The sequence below is a fragment of the Artemia sp. Qi Xiang Cuo genome, chromosome 2 (assembly GCF_049724085.1).
Source record: "Artemia sp. Qi Xiang Cuo chromosome 2, ASM4972408v1, whole genome shotgun sequence".
Lineage (NCBI taxonomy): Eukaryota > Metazoa > Arthropoda > Branchiopoda > Anostraca > Artemiidae > Artemia > Artemia sp. Qi Xiang Cuo.
Window position 1 is genome coordinate 35,665,457 of NC_142795.1, and position 19,085 is coordinate 35,684,541.

Sequence of the window (19,085 nt, forward strand, 5' to 3'; positions counted from 1 at the left end):
GATCATACTGCCTATAATTTATATACTGTGCTTTTAACATAAATCCAGTCAAAAACATTTCTTTTGAAGATTGATAGATGATAGCCAGTCTACTTATGATTCATGATGCTCTCTTTTTTTATTAAAAAAAAAAGTTTTTTTTTTAACTGAAGGTAAGGAGCGACATTAAAACATAAAACGTACAGAAATTATTCCGTCTATGAAAGGCTGTTCCCTGCTCAACGCCCCGCTCTTTATGCTAAAGTTTGACTCGTTCTCACAACTCTGCTTTGTAAAACAACAAAAACTTTAACCTAAAGAGTGGGGCGTTGAGCAGGGAACAACCCCTTTCATATACGGAATATTTTCTGTTCGTTTTAAGTTTTAATGTCCCTCCTTATTTTCAGTTAAAAAAAATTGTTTTTTTTATTTATTTTCTGAACGTTTTTGAATTAATGCAGGTTGTTGCTTCTCACTTTCAGTTGAAAAAACTTGTTTTTATTCAATTACTGATCGTTTTATAAATAATGTACGGAAATACAGATCCCCCTCCACGGAAAATTTCCTTCGCCCACGAGAAATTATCTCCATAGAAATATTCTCCCATGTAACTTAAATTAGCGATATTTGCGGAACTAATTTTGCAAGGCATAGTAACAAAACGGCCAAAGAGGTCGAAACTATTTTCATGAAAATGAAAATGACAAGTAGAGCAATTCTCAAATCACTGAAATAAATGAAAAAAATCTTTAAAACATTTACGTAATAATTTATGTTCGTTTTAAGTTTTAATGTTATTCCTTACTATCTACTACTACTACTACTACTAACAAATCACCACAGCACCAAGCCCCCTGATACCAACACAGCTACGCACGCTCCTCCTCCACCCCTATCTATTCAAAGCCTCCCTTTTTACACCTGCCCACGAAGTTCCCATTTCCTTTAAATCTTTCTTTATGACTTCCTCCCACCCCAGATGATAACAACCTGCTTTCCGTTTAGCCCTAGACGGTTGGCCGAAAAGAACAATCTTCGGCAGTCTGTCATCCTTCATCTACACAACGTGCCCTAGCCACCTCAACCTTTCATTCATTATAGCCCTAGAGAGCGGTATTGAACCATATTTTTTTGTAATGCCTATTATTTGAAATACAGTCAGTCGGCCGGGTACCCAGAACAATCCTTAAGCAATTTTTCTGGAAAACATCTAACAAACCTTCATCCACTTTTCGGAGCGCCCATTCTTCAGAGCCATATTTGACCACTGTCATCACTGTAGCTTCTAATATTCTAACCTTAGTTTGCATACTTATCTTCCTATTCTTCCAAACTTCAACTGTGAAAAAACACCCTGAGTCTTAGTTGGAAAAAAAACTTTTTTTATTTATATTTAATTACAACCACAAACCGAAGACGTACACTATCCTTGGTTTATTATCGCATAAAAATCATAGTTATGAAGCTTCTTAAGGTAAAATTAAAGGATAAGATACTTTTATCTAATTTCTGCACGGTAACAAAAAAAACGTACTTTGACGTTGATGGCATTATTTCACGTTTGATCAGCGTACTTTCTAGTTGTTGGATTAGCGTGAAAATACACTTTTTTAGTGTGTAGGTACTTTTGCCGTATTTTTACATTCCTCGAATATATGTTTAAACTCGTTCAGTGTACTGGGAGGAGCTATTGACAATCAACTCTTGCGAAAATGGGTCATACCGCGGGGCATGACCGATGCAAAAATATCGTGAAAGGGGGTCGTCCGGGTTTTTGATCTATTGGGATTAAAAGCTACACAAACGAAGACCTTTCACTTGTTGTTGTGGACAGGGTTGCCACCGGTGACACTTTAGTGTCACTTTTGACATTTTTTTTTAAAATGGCACTTTTCGGGACACCTGACACTATTAGGACACTTTTTAGCAAAAGTGGCACTTTTTTTGCTAAGTAACACTATTTTACAAAAAAAGAATTTTTTCAGACAAAAAACCAGAAGGGAAAGTGTCATTGTAGATATGTATCGATATCCTTTTTCTGTCAGTTAAGATTTTTATCTTAACTCCGTGCGAGGCACTATTGGATGCAAAAATCTTCCTGTGTGGTGAAAAACGTAAACGTGTTTGTCTCTATCTGTGTGTGAGAAATTTTTTTATTCTTGTTCTTATCACTGATAAGCAAAGATCTCCCAGCGATTATTGGTACGTGGTGGAGAAGCCTTCAATGTGGTGGAGAAGCGTTCAATTGTTTTCAGTTGTTTAGTTCAACTATTTTATGTTCATAGGCTCATAGACGATAAGTCAGTCAAGTGGTTTGCAATTCTTGAGTGGGTACCAATTCAATTTTTATGTTTTATTAGTTGAGGGTTCACTACAATTCAAAGAAGAAAAGAACAAGAAAGGCTAAGAGTGTATTTTTGCGCCACTATGTTAATAGCTGTTACTATGTTAACCAGTCACTGGGCCAGTGACTGCTTTACTTTACGCGTCTTTTCATCGATTTCCATGACTGGAGCTCTTGAAGCCCTGTGACTGAAAGCTCACTGGCGACATCACACAACGACTCAGCAACGCAAAAACATTCATATTTTTTCTTTGAACTCTTGGCAATGGACAAATGTCACACATAGCCATCATACTAAAAACAAAATTGATACCAAACCTTCCATTATCTTAAATCCTATGCAATCTTTAGTAAAATCACAATCTAATTTCACTTTTTTTTCTTACTTAAATTTATGTGAAATCATTACATAAATTGAATTTGGGCGCCCTTCCTCATTTTAGTTATTTCATTCCCACTAATTTTTGATTGTAAATGTGCTTTCACGCTGATACTCTAAATGCTCGTGTTTTTTTTTATAAAGATGCTTTCATATTGATACTTAAAATGTTAGTTGACTGTTCCTATGCCCTAGTTCCTGGAGACATCTTAAAGAAAAATTTACTGGGAGTGGCAAGAGTTCTCGTGAAGCTTATTCTATTCAGGTTTCGATAAACAGATTAGATGATCTAGCTATCTTATTGTTTTTCCACTATTTTTTGCCAAATAAATTATTTGAAAGAGTTAGTGTCTGAACCACTATTAGTTATGTTTAGCACAGGGTAATCAATTGCTAAGATCTATGTTCGTGGCATCCTCTTCAGCATTTTCGGAGAAAATAATAGTTTCAAGCACCTTAATGCATTGTAATAATCCAGATAGTCCTTTTTATGGAAAAACTTGATGAAAAACTCTCAATGTAGACGAGTATTGCTGTCACTTTTTTCCGCGTTTTCTCAAAAGAATAAAAAATGAAGGTTTTTCCTCTTTTCTTTTTCTGCTCCTTTTTCACGCTATGAACGAAGACAGCTCAAAAAAAAGAGAAGAAAGGACTCTGTAGGACGAGTTCCCATTTTATGCAGTAAGCACCGTTTGTGTTTTAGCGGGTTTTCAGGAGGGGGGCTGGAAATTTGACAAGAGTGGAAGTGCTGCGGAAAGCCGGAAATCAGCACCAACTAAGTGAAATCAAAATTTCCTTTTTATAGTTAATAGATGGCATTAGATCTGAGATTTCAGGTTGATGAATTTAAAGATACAGGAAACCATGCGGGGGTGATACCAAGCGGATTGGCTAATATTTTAAATTTGAAAAGCTTGCTGATATGAGCGCAAGTGACGCGAAGAGTTGCGAGCGGCAAATTTTTGGAAAATGACACTTTTTATACAAAATTGACACTATTTTGCCACCCAAAATGGCACCACAAAAACCGGCTGAGTGGCAACCCTGGTTGTGGAGTTATTTCTGAAAAGTTCTTTTGATGTTTTTTTTACTTTTATATAAGTCTTATGAACTTTGCAGATAGAATGGTAAAATTCTACTTTAGCTACTTTTGGCTATCTTGGAAAGAGGTTAGGTTAGGAAAATGAAAGTTTCAGGGATTGCGTCTACAGGCTAAAGTATGTACCGGGAAGGTGTTTTGAAGTATTTACCTCCACTCCTCCCTCTAGAGGGTCCTAACTTTTGATGACTTTTAAAAATCTGTGTGTTATAAAAGTGAAACATTGTTTAATAAATCTTCTGCTTAAATAAAGTACAACAAAATTCTTTTCAGCTTCACAACTTTGCTCAATCCTAATTTATAAGGTTTTGAAGATATGCAAATATAATTCCTAAATTAAAAAAAAACATTGATACGGCTTAAAATTCGACTCAAATAACAGGAATTGCTACCTGTCATGTAGGCAAATTTCAGGAGTCTCTAGAGGCAAAAAGAGTGGAGGTAGGTACTTCAAAATACTTTCCTGGGACATACTTTAGCCTGTAGACCTATCCATGAAAGTTTCTTTTTTCTAGCTTAAGCTCTTTCCAAAATAGCCAAAAGTAGCTAAAGTAGCATTTTACCAATAGAATTAAACAATGCTCTTAGTGATTCTTGGTGTTTACACCTCCCTGGAAAATACCCCTGCGGAAAATACCCAGCGGGGTATAATATTCAACGGGGGGTATTTTCCGGGGGGGGGGGTAAACGTCAGTGACCACTCTCTGTACAGTGGCGTCCATTTGTGAAATCAAAAGGGAAAGAGGATTCTTATCAGTAAACACTTTTATAATACACTATTAATGAACATAAATATTCTATTAATAAGATTTTCACGTTTCTTTCCATTTTTATACATGTTGTCAAATAGTAATTAGACTATATATATATCTGACTTCAAATAGATTGTAGGATTGTACTAATATAAATTAAGCAAATTAAGTGACATTTGAGTTTTCTGTTAGCTTCAAGAGGAGGTACGGGATAAAAGTCATATACAAAGGAGCGTTGGCCTTTGGGTCCCGGCTCCTTCCAATGTCAAATTTTCTGATAATCGAATCCGATGTTTTACGGTTGGCGTCTCATCTTCGCAGAGAAGTGTACCATAATGGAATTGTCTTATTTTTATTCTTTAAAAAAATCATGTGATTCAGAATTCAATCCTCCATTTGAGTGTAACAGCCACTTCCTCTGGAAGCTCCAGTCAGAAAATTAGAAAATTCTGGAATTTCCACATTGCATCCCACACTAAACCACGAAATTACAAAAGTTTTCTCATACTTTAGTATATTAGAAGTATTCTAGTAGTTGAGTCAAAATTCAGAAATTCGTGTTCACTAAAAGTTTTTTCTGCACCTTCATCTGTATGTCAAATTTGAAATATGTGAAAGGTGTTTTGGCTTCTACAGTACTAATGGGAGCTGTTCTGTCTTTCTGTTTTAGCCTACCTGCCAAGAAAATGGCTGAAATACATTGTTGACTTTTTTTTTAGCATGAGCTTTAGCTTATTTTAACAGGTTGGGTCACAAGTCACCATACAGAAATAAAGTACCTATGTTTCTTTCAGAAACACATTATTCATAGAACATGCTCTGTAGAGTTATCAATATTTTGGATGTACATTGCAATATTTTGTCATACTCTTGATGAACATAAATTATCAAACCATGATCTGCTGCAAAAATATAAGCATTTATTCTATTTGATTTATTACTTGTTCATTCATGCTTAATTTTCTACTCAAAAGAGCATGATAGGAATTTTAAGCTACAAATTAAGGACGTGATTCACTATGGAAAAGGGGGGGGGTGGTGCGCACCTAGAATTTTCTAAAGCCATCTTTTCCAGTTTTGTATATTGTCAATCTTCATTGCAGATCTAATCTTAATGGCATCAAATTGCAGAAGTTCATGGCAAATCTAGTTTGTTCATTGGAACTTCACAGCCTGCAAGAATATACATTTCATGTTAAATAGCATACCAGTCTGTTTGCCGCTCGTCATGCCATATTCCCCCTTACCAACTGCTATCTGGCATTCAGTTGGCACAACAAACTTGCTACTCATCTAGATTCCCACTCAGAAACTGAAAAGGCTGCTATTACACTAGTGCCAAGTGAGACTGCAATCAGATTTCCCTGCAGTATAAGTTGCTGTCAATCAGAGTTTTTGAGGAGAGACCTCCTGTTTAGCCACCTCTACTCCCATATAAAAGATTCAGATGAAGTACCATGTCCTTTTAGAGGTTGTAGTAAGAAGTTTCAAGTAGAGAGTTCTCTGCGGTCTCACATTTGCAGAGAACTAAAAAATAATTAGGCTTTAAACTACCTGAACACCCCCCCTGACCATGATAAAAATTGTCTTGAAGAAAATAGTGTGGCTTTAAACCATCTGAACACTCCCCCTGACCATGATAAAGATTGTGTTGAAGAAAATGAATCATCTGAGCCTCTAGACTCAGAAATGCTATATTTGAACCAAGATGAAATAGTGGGAGCTGGTTTAGCAGCTACAAATAAAACATCAGGATTGAGACAAACATCGTCAGGGGACTCGGGTATCCGTGATATGGAGCCTAGAAGGCAAGCACTTGCAGATGGGCTTGCTTTGCTTCTCCTTCGATTAGAATCAGAGAAACATAGCTGCCTCAACTGTTAGTTTTATTCTTGAGAACTTTAGGCTGCTCTTCACTGAGTCTCATGAAATTGTAGCAGAAGAACTTAAAGAACGTGTTGCTAAATGCATCTCTTCTGTTTTTCAGCCCGATTTTTTTAAGAAAATATGTGATGAAATTGACTGTCATTATACGCAGGATCCTTTGCTGCTTGTTACAGATCCTGGCACTGGATCACTGAGATCTCAGTACATGAGAGACCAGTATTTTGCAAGTTGCAGTAATGTGGTACCGGAGCAAGTCTTTATCAGACTTCAAAAATACGGAAACAGGAGATTTGTTCAAGTAGTTTCAGTTACAGCCACCTTGGAAAATCATTTCAAAGATAGAGGAATCATTGCATTTCGGATGGATTGGTATCATTCTTCAGCAGAAGGTGCATATAAAGACTTCTGTGATGGTGACTGATTTGCTTCTTTATATGCTTCTGATCGGGACATGAAGAAAAATGTGATATTTCTTCAGCTCTACCAAGATGAGGTACAAATAAAATTAAACACTTAAAAAGTATACATCAGGAAAGTACAGCACTCTAGCTTTTTATATATAAGTTCTCAACTTCCCACCTTGGCTTCGAGCAAGGCTAGATCTAGTGTAGTTAGTTATGCTAGTGCTGGCATCGAACTTCAAGATCGTTGGTACTGAAAAAGTCTTCAAGAAGGTTGTGAATGAATTAGAGTTTTTACTGAAGGCATTTGATTGATGGGACAGGTTCAAAATTATGCTTATGTAGACAACTTGGCTCGACTTTTATGGGGGGGCGTGAATCTTTACGGATGTGCAGATCCCTGCAGAGTCTGTATGTTCTCTGGAAAAACTGCAGCTAAAGACTATTGGAAAATTCAGTTTCCTCTTAGAACTAAAGCATCCTAAACCATGTCCTTTTAGAGGTTGTAGTAAAAAGTTTCAAGGACAGAGCTCCCTGCGGTCTCACATTTGCAGAAAACTAAAAAATAATAAGGCTTTAAACTACTTGAGCACTCCTTCTGACCATGATAAAGATTGTCTTGAAGAAAATAATGTGGCTTTAAACCATCTGAACACTCCCCCTGACCATGATAAAGATTGTGTTGAAGAAAATGAATCTTCTGAGCCTCTAGACTCAGAAATGCTAGATTTGAACCAAGATGAAATAATGGGAGCTGGTTTAGCAGCTACAAATAAAAGATTAGGATTGAGACGAACATCCTCAGGGGACTCGGGTATCTGTGATATGGAGCCTAGAAGGCAAGCACTTGCAGATGGGCTTGCTTTGCTTCTCCTTCGATTAGAATCAGAGAAACATGTAGCTACCTCAACTGTCAGTTTTATTATTGAGAACTTTAGACTTCTCTTCACCGAGTTTCATGAAATTGTAGCAGAAGAACTTAAAGAAAGTTTTGCTAAATGCATCTATTCTGTTTTTCAGCCAGATTTGTTTAAGTATATGTGATGAAATTGACTCTCATTATATGCAGGATCCTTTGCTGCTTGTTACAGACCCTGCCACTGGATCACTGAGATCTCAGTACATGAGAGACCAGAATTTTGCAAGTTGCGGTACTGGGGTACCGAAGCAAGTCTTTATCAGACTTGATAAGTACGGAAACAGAAGATTTGTTCAAGTAGTTTCAGTTGCAGCCACCTTGGAGAATCTTTTCAAAGAAAGAGGACTCCTTGCATTTCTGATGGATTGGTTTCATTCTTCAGTAAAAGGTATATATAAATACTTCTGTGATAGTAACAGTTTTGCTTCTTTATATGTTTCTGATCTAGATATGAAGAAAAATGTGATATTTCTTCAGCTCTACCAAGACGAGGTACAAATAAAAAAAAACACTTAAAAAGTCTACATCAGGAAAGTACAGTACTCTAGCTTTTTATATATGAGTTCTCAACTTCCCACCTTGGCCTCGAGCAAGGATAGATCTAGTGCAGTTAGTTATGCTAGTACTGGCATCGCACTTCAAGATCGTTGGTACTGAAAAAGTCTTCAAGAAGGTTGTGGATGAATTAGAATTTCTTTGTACTGAAGGCATTGTGATTGATGGGACAAGGTTCAAAATTATAGTTTTCTGTATATGTGGAGACAACTTGGGCTCGAATTTTATTTGGGGGGGGGGGGGTTCGTGAAATGTTTTAACCGAAATGTGCCGAACTTCGAGATCGTTTGTACTGAAAAAATCTTCAAGAAGGTTGTGAATGAATTAGAGTTTCTTTGTACTGAAGACATTTTGATTGATGGGACAAGGTTTAATCTTATAGTTTTCTGTATATATGGAGATAACTTGGGTTCGAATTTCATTGGGGGGTTCGGAAAAGCCTGTAATAGAAATGTGCAGAAACCCTGCGGAGTCTATATGTTCTGGAAAAACTTCAGCGAAAAACAATTGGAAAAGTAGGTTTTCTCTAAAATCTAAAGTATCCTATGAGGAATCTTTATACAAGCTGCAAAACCCAAATGTTAGGAAGCAGTCTGTAAATGGCGTGAAGTTCAATTCTGATTTCAATGCCTTGCCCAACTTTCATGTCACAGATTACCACCATGCATAGCCCATGACTTGTATGAAGCTGTTATGAAGTGGGATGCTGGAAAATGTTTACAGCACTTGATTATTGATGGTGTTTTCAAAGAATCAGAGCTTAGTGCTAGTGTTGCCAACTTTGATTACAAGGATATAGATGCTAAGGACTATACCATAGTGGCTGATGTTGATGAAAAGTGACATTACAATTATATTAAGGCTATAGCTACCTTAACTCGCTGGCAAGTGCGATTTAACGTAACCACTCCTTTTTTGCCTTGAAAATAAGTATGCTATTTCTTTTTGTAGAAAAATAAATATCAGTAATTTTATTATACTGTAAATGTATTTGCTTTTGACATTCTTTTTAGATACCTGTTCAAACGAGCTTTTTTCTTCTTTTTCTTTACAAAAGTCTTTACCATTGAGCATTTGGCTTTTTTCATGAGAGTTGTCTTTTTTAACTAAAAACCTTCCCAGGGAATATGTTTGGCTCTATATCCATTCATGAAAGTTCAATTGTCCATCTCAACTTCTTTCCAAGATAGTGAGAAGTCCCTGATCAGTGATATTGCTCCTTTGTCTATATTTCTTAAGTATTTCTCATTCAATGGAACTCTTTCAAATAGAATGTGTCAGGAAATCAGCTGTACAGTTTCTAAAAATGGAAAGCTGACAAACACTTGCTACTTGATACTGTTTCCACATAATCTGGGGAAAGACACATGCTTAGTCCAGGAGCTCATTTTAAAGGGTGTTGTCTATAAGAAAAGACTTTATGTGAAAAGCGATGTGACAGACTCAGCTGTGGCAGCTGCTGAAATAGTGGATTTGGTTAGGTCGCTGGGACAGTTCTTTCTCATTCTGTCAAGGAAATCGCTAATCTATGATCAAGAGCTGGCGTATCTTTACTGTGATGCTGAAGAGAGCCCCATTCTTGTTTGCTGGAACATTAGAGAAGTACCTGATTTTGATCTTGATCCTGCATCATCTTATCTCATTCGTGGAAGGTGTTATCTGTCGTTTAGAAGCTTTGTTTTGAGGGTGTGTATGATTGTTAAAATTAGAGGCTAGAAGTCCCGCCCAAGACAATGTATCTGGACTTTTCCCTAATGCTTAGTTACAGAGCTTAGTCTTTGACAGTCTTTCATTACGAATCCTGCAGTTTTTCTTCAGAGAGTTTGAGAGAGATGGTCATTGGATGATGTATCAGCACATCATAGCCATAACTTCAAGTTAAAGATAAGGTGTTTCGAATTTAGAAAGCCGAAATATTCTTTCTCTTTTTTGCCTGTTAAACTCATCTCGGACTTTTGATGGGAGGAGATGGTTACATTTGTAAATTGAATACTTCTATAATAAGAATTTTTTCTTTTTTCTGGTTATCTGTGTTAATTACTTTGAATTTCAGAACGCTTTAATCTTTTGGATGTTTCCGGAAGCAATGCTTTCTTGTTCAATTTTAAAAGTTACTGTGCTATCTGCGTCTTGCTCTAACTGCTGTCTACTTCTAGGTGTAATAGATGTACATATCGCTAAGTAGAGCATCCATCACAAAGACAGCATCACTCTATTTTACAATTATACCATCTTTGTTTAATATTTGCATAGTTCATGATCGTTTGTGGCCTTGTCTGGGAGTGTTTATTCAAAATGGATTCTTTGTCAGTAAAGTCCCTAAAATTGGAATGTCAGCAACAGAAGAGGACTATTTCAGCCATGTGTTATGAGGAGCTCTTTTCAAAGGGTAAATAAATTTTTGAGTGAAATAGCCTTAACTTGTAAATAGCCTTGATATATTATTTTTTGTTTTGTTTTATTTAGAATATTACTTGACTGGAAATCATTAGTAAGAATGCTGTATATTTTATTTGTTGTCAATGCTTCTGTTGCATGCTTGATTTGCAGGAAGTTTGTATTATATTTTGGGATGATTTAATTGAACTTGCGACTTAAGCAGAAAAATCTATCAACTTGCATTTAGCTACTGAGGGCAAGTTCGACGAGGCTGATCTTAGGGTAAATTTTGTCAAAATAGTAATTTCTTTGTATTTCCTGAATATGTATGAAAATGGAACGTTTTGGGGTATCATTGACTTGTTTTATGAGGGGTTAACTAAAGAAAACAAGCTTTATTTTACTTAAAGTAAGGAGCGACATTAAAACTTAAAACGACATTAAAACTTAAATTCTGAATCTAACAATAGCCACAAGATTGGCTTCCACTTCGAAGTTTGACCGTTTTCGCAAAGAAGCAAGCTTATTTTACATATTATTGATCAGTTTTAAGTTCCTTCAAATTTTGCAAGTTGTAACTTTTGTTTCGAGCATGCAATACTTTACTTGTAAGTAAGACCTTAACTCCCCAAAATTTTAATAAATCATTCGTAAGTCCCAGCTTAAAATAAAAACCCTCACCCCATCTTCTTGACTCCTGCATAAAACTTCAGGGAAACTGAGCTATCTTTTTGTGTCTATTATGTCTGTATTTCCTGGCCTCTTTAAACTCTGCTGGACTAATTTTGCAACCTGTTCTACCTCCATCTTGCTAAAACTAACCTAGCCTACAATAATTTTAAATCACTTTTACTTGATACAACCAAGGAGTCATCCCTCTTTTATATTCTAGGTCTTCCTCCGAAAATAACATCCCGTCTTCGCTACTGCCGTTGCTGGAGATGCTGGAGAATGCCGTTGTTAATCACAGCTTGACCTAACATGAATGCTATACACACTGACATTATTCTCCCACTGAATAATTACTTATTGTTACGAAGAACCCTTCCTGATTGTAGCAACCTTATGAACTATCTTTGCAGGTATGTTGCCAAGATAGAACCAGTGAAGAAAGCTCTCCTACCAGCAAGAGTCAGGGAATTTTTAAGCAAACTTAAAAATTATTTTTCTTGTTTTTATTGTAATTTCTTAGTCAAATATTTGTGATATTGATTATATTGAGTTATATAATAATATTGAATAATAAAGAAATAATTGGATTCGTTTGTCTTTTTCCGTAGTGTTTGGTCTGATGGTCGTGTTTTTAAGTTGATAACAATTAGTCAAAAGTGATAGGCCAAGAATGTTTTTTCTTTTTTCTAGTCATGTAGTTGGTTTGAGTATACAGTTTTTAGTATACTGGGCAGGAGCAACTGCGCTGGACATGGTAGAGGTTTCGCTTGCCAAGTTTCCCTTTGAATTTAAGCTTTGTATGGTACGATGGATCAAGGTCTTTTCGCACTTTTTCTACTGCCATCTGACTTGATATTTTCCCCAGAAATCTGGATCTGTGTTTAAATCCAGCCTTTCAAACAGTTCGAGGTGATGAACTGTAAGTAAGGAGCGACCCGGCAGAATAGTCACTGAAACTCTAAAAAATGAAATTTTTATACCAATGGATACATTAAAATAATTGTATTTTTTTGCTGATTTCAAATATATAAGTTACGAGCCTGAAAAAGTTTGCCTTATTTTCGAAAAAAGGGGGAAACACCCCCTAAAAGTGATAAAATCTTAATTAAACTTACACCATCAGATCAAGCGTATCAGAAAACTCATCTGTAGAGGTTTTAAGCTTCTATCGGCAAAAATGTGGAATTTTGTATGTTTAGCCAAAAGAAAGATCACGGATGCGTGTTTATTTTTTTGTTTTATTTTTTTTCTTTCCAGGGGTGATCGTATCGATCCAGTGGTCCTAGAGTATCGCGAGAGGGCTCATTCGAACGGAAATGAAAAATTCTAGTGTATTTTTAAATTACTAAGAAACTGGAGGGCAACTAGACCCCCCCCCCATGCTTTTTTTTCTCAAAGTCACCTGATCAAGATTTTCAAATAACCCCTTGGTTCAGCATAGTCGAAAATTTAATAACTATGTCTTTAAAGATGGCCTAATCCCCCACAGTCCCTGCGGGAAGGGCTGAAAGTTATGAACTTTGCCCATTGTTTACATACAGTATTGGTTCTTGGGAAGTATACAGACGTTTTCAGGTGGGATTTTTTTAGCAGGGGGGGGAGGAGATTACGTGGGACGATATTTTCGTGGGGGAAGGGATATTTCTATGAAGGGAGCGCCGGATTTCCAAGCATTATTTAAAAAACGACTAGAAATTAAGCTAAAAAAACAAGTTTTTTCAACTTAAAGTAATGAGCAACATTAAAACTTAACACGATCATAAATTATTACGTATATGAGGGGGTTTGCCCCCTAGTCAATAGTTCGCTCTTTACGCTAAACTTTTTTTTAGTACTTTCAAAAGAGCTATCTATTCGATGTATACGGCTCTTGTGGTTCAAGGGTCATTCTTACAGAATTTGAACAACATTTAAACTTTAGTGTAAAGAGCTAGGTATTGACTAAGGGGCAAACCCCATCATATAGATAATAATTTTGGTTCGTTTTAAGTTTTAATGTTGCTCCTTACTTTCAGTTGAAAAGGCTGTTTTTTTTTTTGTTCAATACATTAGGATTCGATTGCGGTACACCTGTCGAACTACTGTTTTCCAGTCGTTTGACAACCTGTTTGCTATTGGAAACGATTTAATTGTAATACAGCTGTTAGATTATAGACTATTTTTACCAATTGTTGAACAATAATGTTAGTTTGAATAATAGTTGTACATAATATAGTTGGACTATATTAATTTTAAAATTAATCAAATTGTAAAAGCTGCAATTCAAAATTTCAACTTGGGACCCTCCCCGTTCCAAAAAAAAATTATTTTGTCTTAACCCCAAAAAATCACGTGCACCCCCCCCCCCTCCCTCCCATATAAACTTTTATGGGTTGCCCAACCCCTAACGGCTAATCATTATCCATTTACGCTAAAGGGGTGTAATTGTACGCCAAAAAATCAAGACGCGGAGGCTTCTTTGATACGTAGAAATGAAACTGGAAGGCCACGCCTCTTACGTCAAACCAGCGAAAAAATACGCTAAATGACTGTAGTTTCGCAACAGAAAAGGGTCATTTTATGTTAAAAAATTGTAATTTTAGGATCAGAGGGATTGGCTGTGACGAATTCAGAGGTCCGCCCATAACGTTAAATCAGTCACAATGTACGTTAGAATGCCTTATTTTTAACCCTCTGACTGAAAACGCTGAATTAGCGTCCGTTAGTAAAAGTACGCTTTTTTAGCATAAGGCCCACTTGCTGCACCATAATTTAGCGTAAAAGTACGAACGGATTTTTTACCGTGTGATTGTTTTTTAAATAATGCTGGGAAACCCAGCATCGCCTTCATGGAAATTCTCTTCCCCCGTAAAAAATTCTTCCATGGAAAGATCCTCCTAGATAACTCAATCCAACCGGCCCCCCTCCCCAGAAAAATCTTCCCCTGAAAACGTCTGTATACTTATCAATAACCAATACCAAGCTATATATAAACAATGGGCAAAGTTCATAACTTGCAGCCCTTCCCCTGGGGACTGCGGGGAATTAAATCGTCTTCACAGACATAGTTATTATATTTTTCAATTATGTTGAACAAAATGGCTATCTCAAAATTTTGATCCGGCGACTTGAGAAAAAATGAGCGTGGTAGGGGGCCTAGTTGCCCTCCAATTTTTTCGGTCACTTAAAAAGGCACTAGAACTTTTAATTTCCATTCGAATGAGCCCTGTCCCGAAATTCTAGAACCACTGAGTCGATAAGATGAACCCTGAGAAAAAAACAACAAAAAAACAAATAAACACGCATCTGTGATATTTCTTCTGGAAAAAAAATACAAAATTTCGCATTTTTGCAGGTAGGAGCTTGCAACCTCTACAGTACGGTTATCTGATATGCTGAATATAATGGTGTGATTTTACTTAGGATTCTATGACCTTTAGGGGTTTCCCCCTTTTTTCAAAAATAGGGCAAATTTTCTCAGGCTCGTAACTTTAGGTGGGCTGGACTAAACTTATTGAAACTTAAACTAAATCAGCATAAAAGTCCTCTTCTTTTGATGTATCTATCTGTATCAAAATTCCGTTTTTTAGAGTTTCAGTTACTATTGAACCGAGTCGCTCCTTACTTACAGTTCGTTACCACGAACTGTTTGATGAATAAATATTGCAAATGTGAATCACAGATATCAATGTAAAACGAAGCCGGCTGATAAGACCGATTAGCATGGAAACTATTGTGAATAGTGACTGAAAAAGAAAACATTATTATAAATACATCATTATGAATAATAAATATAAATATATTTATAGTCGAAAAAACATACAGATTCACGGCTTATTTAAAAGCTATAAAGATAATCTTTGGGATTTGGCGCTAACAACTAGTAGCCAAGAATTTTTTTCACTAGTCACTGCCCTGTAGCCAAAGGGCCATAAGTATAATGGAAGTATATATATTATATTGAAAAACAAACACCTGAAAACTTGACATTTCTATCGGATAATCTAACTATATCAGTTTCAACAAATTGCTAGTGTTCATCTGGAAACAGGGTCATATACAGGATTTTTTTTCGGAAAGGGGGCTTAAAAAATGATTTTTTTTTCGGGGTTAAAAAATAAACTTTAAAAAACGCATCAAAAATTTGTTTATATTCATTTTTGTTACTTTTTCACGAGTCGGAAAAACATTTAGGAAGGGGGGGGGGTCAAACCTCATAATCCCCCTGGATATGGCCTCGTCTGGAAATATACTGATCTATGCTGTAAATACATATAAATTGTGATATTCCCTTTCGATTGCAATTTCTTGCACTCTTGAACACCTATATGTACTTTCACCTTTTGACAGTTGCAGACAGTTTGATTCGATAACAATTGTCGAAAATCAAAGATATTAAGCTTGAAACTAATCCGTATGGAGAGCATATTTATCCTTTTGCAAACCAAAATTGGCTTTTTGCAGACAGAAATGCATTGTGTGTAAAAATAGATAAAAAATAATGACATGCCTTTAATTGTCTGCTGATTTAAATTTCGTTCTTTATTTTTAGGTCAAAGGAGTGTGATATTCTCAGAGGAGACTGTGTCCAAACATACGTGCCTTATTTATTTCTTGTCATACCTCTTGGACCTGTGACACTCACAGGTCAAGACTATGTCCTTGTAGAATCAGGATGTGTTTGCAAGCCGAAATTTGGTTCGAAATCAAATGAGCCCAACATAGCTGATGCATTGCCTGGATTTGTATGATTACAGCATCATGGTATCATAAGCATCAGTGAAATGTGGACACAAGCATCAGTGTATCAGTGAAATGACATAGTGGTTTTTTTTTAAATTGACGGATTTTCTTAATGAAAAAAAGTGAATAAGGACCATTTATTGACTCATATGTGCCACTAATATACATATTTGATGACGAAAGAGAAATTTTATTTTCACCAAACTACTATTTATTTATATTTCTTAAATTATTAAATATTTAAGTGTTGATCTTTCCTTATAATTTGCTATAGCAGGGGTCTCAAGTTAAGTCTTGTTAAAGGGCCAATTTTTTTTTCTTAATTAGGAAGCAACATTAATAACTACCTATTTTATACAGGTATCATATGACATACGTTTAACCTAAATGAGATTAAATTAAAATGGGTAAAATATTGCCGTAATTCATAGATCTAGAAACATTAGCTTCGAAATATAACCGATATATCTCATTGAAGCACTTTCATGGTAGTTTCATGGTTGTTTTTATAGTAGCATGTGGTTTAGTTGTAATCTAACTCCACTTAGTGTCTCCAAACGCTAGAAATGTCTTTGTTTGCTGAAGGGAGCTACGTCCACTACAATAGTATCTCTTTTAGGGTATTATTGATAGGAAATAGTGTTATACAGGTACCAAGGCTTTGAACATGTCCTATAACGGCACCTTATACGTGTTATTACGACTTAAATCTAAGTTTAATTAAATAAAAAAAAATAACTGAAAGTAAGGAGTGACATTAAAACTTAAAACGAACATAAGTTATTCCATATATGAAAGGGGCTGTCTTCTCCTCAACGTCTCGCTCTTTACGATAAAGTTTTTTATTGTTTTAAAAAATAAAGCTGTAAGAAAGAGTCAAACTTTAGCGTAAATAGCGAGGCGTTGAGGAGGGGACAGCCCCTTTCATACATGGAATAACTTACGTTCGTTTTAAGTTTTAATGTCGCTCATTACTTTCAGTTAAAAAAAACTCATTTTTTTTATTTAATTTCTGAACGTTTTTTAAATTGATGCAGGTTTTGATTTTGGCTCACCGTACATGAATAATTAAAACGAAGTTGGCATATTAATTCTACTTTTTTTTGGCTAAATAACTTTTTCGAAAGTTATTTAATTTTATTTACGAACGTTTTTATTAGTAATAAATATACGTAGTTTACGAATTAACTTACGTAACGAACTTCTATATTCGTATTTTTAGGGGGGTTCACCCCCCCTCCCTCTTAGTCAATACCTCGCTCTTTACGCTAAAGTTCAATTTTTTTACAATTCTTTAAGAATGGCCCCTTAATCATAAAGGCCGTTAATTAGAATAAATAGCTCTTATGAAAGTACTAAAAAAACATTAGCGTAAAAAACGAGGTATTGACTAGGGGGAGAACCCAATCATATACGTAATAGTTTCTGTTTGTTTTAAGTTTTGATGTTGAAAAGGTTTCAGTTGAAAAGTTTTTCAGTTGTAAACTTTCTGATCATTTTTTTAAATAATGCTGGGAAATCCGGCGTCCCCTTCTTAGCAATGTCCCTTCCTCCATGTAAACTTCCTCCATGGAAAGATCCTCCCACTTAACTCCCTATCCACCCCCTCTCCCCCCCACTACCAGAAAAAATCCTCCTGAAAACGTCTGTATACTTCCCAATAACCAGTACTATATGTACACATTGGGCAAAGTTCATAACTTGCAACCCTTACCCCGGGACTGTGGGGGATTAAGTCATCCTCAAAGACATAGTGATTATATTTGTCGACCATGTTGAACAAAATCGCTATCTCAAAATTTTGATCGGGTGATTTTGGGAAAAAATGAGCGTGGGAGGGAGCCTAATTACCCTCCATTTTTTTGGTCACTCTCAAAAAGGCCACTAGAACTTTTCATTTCCGTTCAAATGAGCCCTCCCACAATGTTCTAGGTTCACTGGGTTGATACGATCACCCCTGGAAAAAAGCAACAACAAATAAACACGTATCCGTGATCTTTCTTCTGGCAAAAAAATTTCAAATTGTGCAGATAGGAGCTTGAAACCTCTACAGTAAGGTTCTCTGATACGCTGAATCTGATGGTGTGATTTTCATTAAGATTCTATGATTTTTAGGGAGTGTTTCCCTTTTTTTTTCGAAAATAAGGTAAATTTTCTTGGGCTCGTAACTTTTGATAAGTAAAAACAAACTTGATGAAACTTATATATTTGAGATCAACATAAGAATCCAATTATTTTGATGTATCTATTGATATCAAAAATCCTTTTTCTAGAGTTTCGGTTACTATTGAGCCGAGTCGCTCCTTACTTACAGTTGGTTACCACGATCTGTTTGATCCCAAATATTGAAAGATTAGACGTTGTCTTTGGAAAATTAAGAGTAAGGAAAAAGAGGCTTAACATGAAAAAATGAAACCCTGCAGCTGCAATAGAATAGAAACACACATGAAATTTAGCTTTAGACAAAAGAGCGCGACGGAAGTAAATTTTTTTTTCTCGTTACATAGAGACTTTTGTATGTAAAAGCAACATTTATATAGGAAAACTAGGCATCAAAAGTGGTTCTCATGATTAGCATACATCCTTCCGTGACTGAAACACATCCTCAGGCCACAATGACTATACATGTCGGCAAAGACATCCACTAAGCCATCTTCAGCGCTCTAAAATGGAAGTAAAAAGGTATAAAAAAAAAAGTAACTAACCTGCTGAAGCAAACTCAATTGAACCATAAAAGTGACTGAATAAAAAACAACCCAAACAAAAGAAGACTACTACTACCAATAAAAACTTAATGTAAACTCAAGCTGACTGAAGCCGACAGCTACGCACGATTCACCTCCATTCCAACCCATTCAAAGCGTCCTTTTATGCACCCTTTCACGACGCTTCCATTTCTTTTAAATCTCTGTTTATGACGTCCTACCACGCCAGAGGGGGACGACCTGCTTTCCATTTAGCCCTTGATGTTTGGCCGAAAAGAACAACCTTCGGCAA

At 36.0% G+C, this 19,085-nt stretch overlaps 1 protein-coding gene across 2 annotated transcripts in view; it reads left to right on the forward strand.

Moving 5' to 3' along the window:
- Nucleotides 1-16,337, forward strand: part of LOC148955178 (uncharacterized) — a 75,809-nt gene extending 59,472 nt beyond the window's left edge. For both annotated transcript variants that reach the window (XM_089108092.1, XM_089108091.1), the window contains exon 5: nt 15,898-16,337. In XM_089108092.1, coding sequence (XP_088964218.1) covers nt 15,898-16,096 — 199 coding nt within the window. In that variant the 3' untranslated portion in view covers nt 16,097-16,337. The remainder of the gene's footprint in view (nt 1-15,897) is intronic.
- The last annotated feature ends 2,748 nt before the right edge of the window (nt 16,338-19,085 follow it).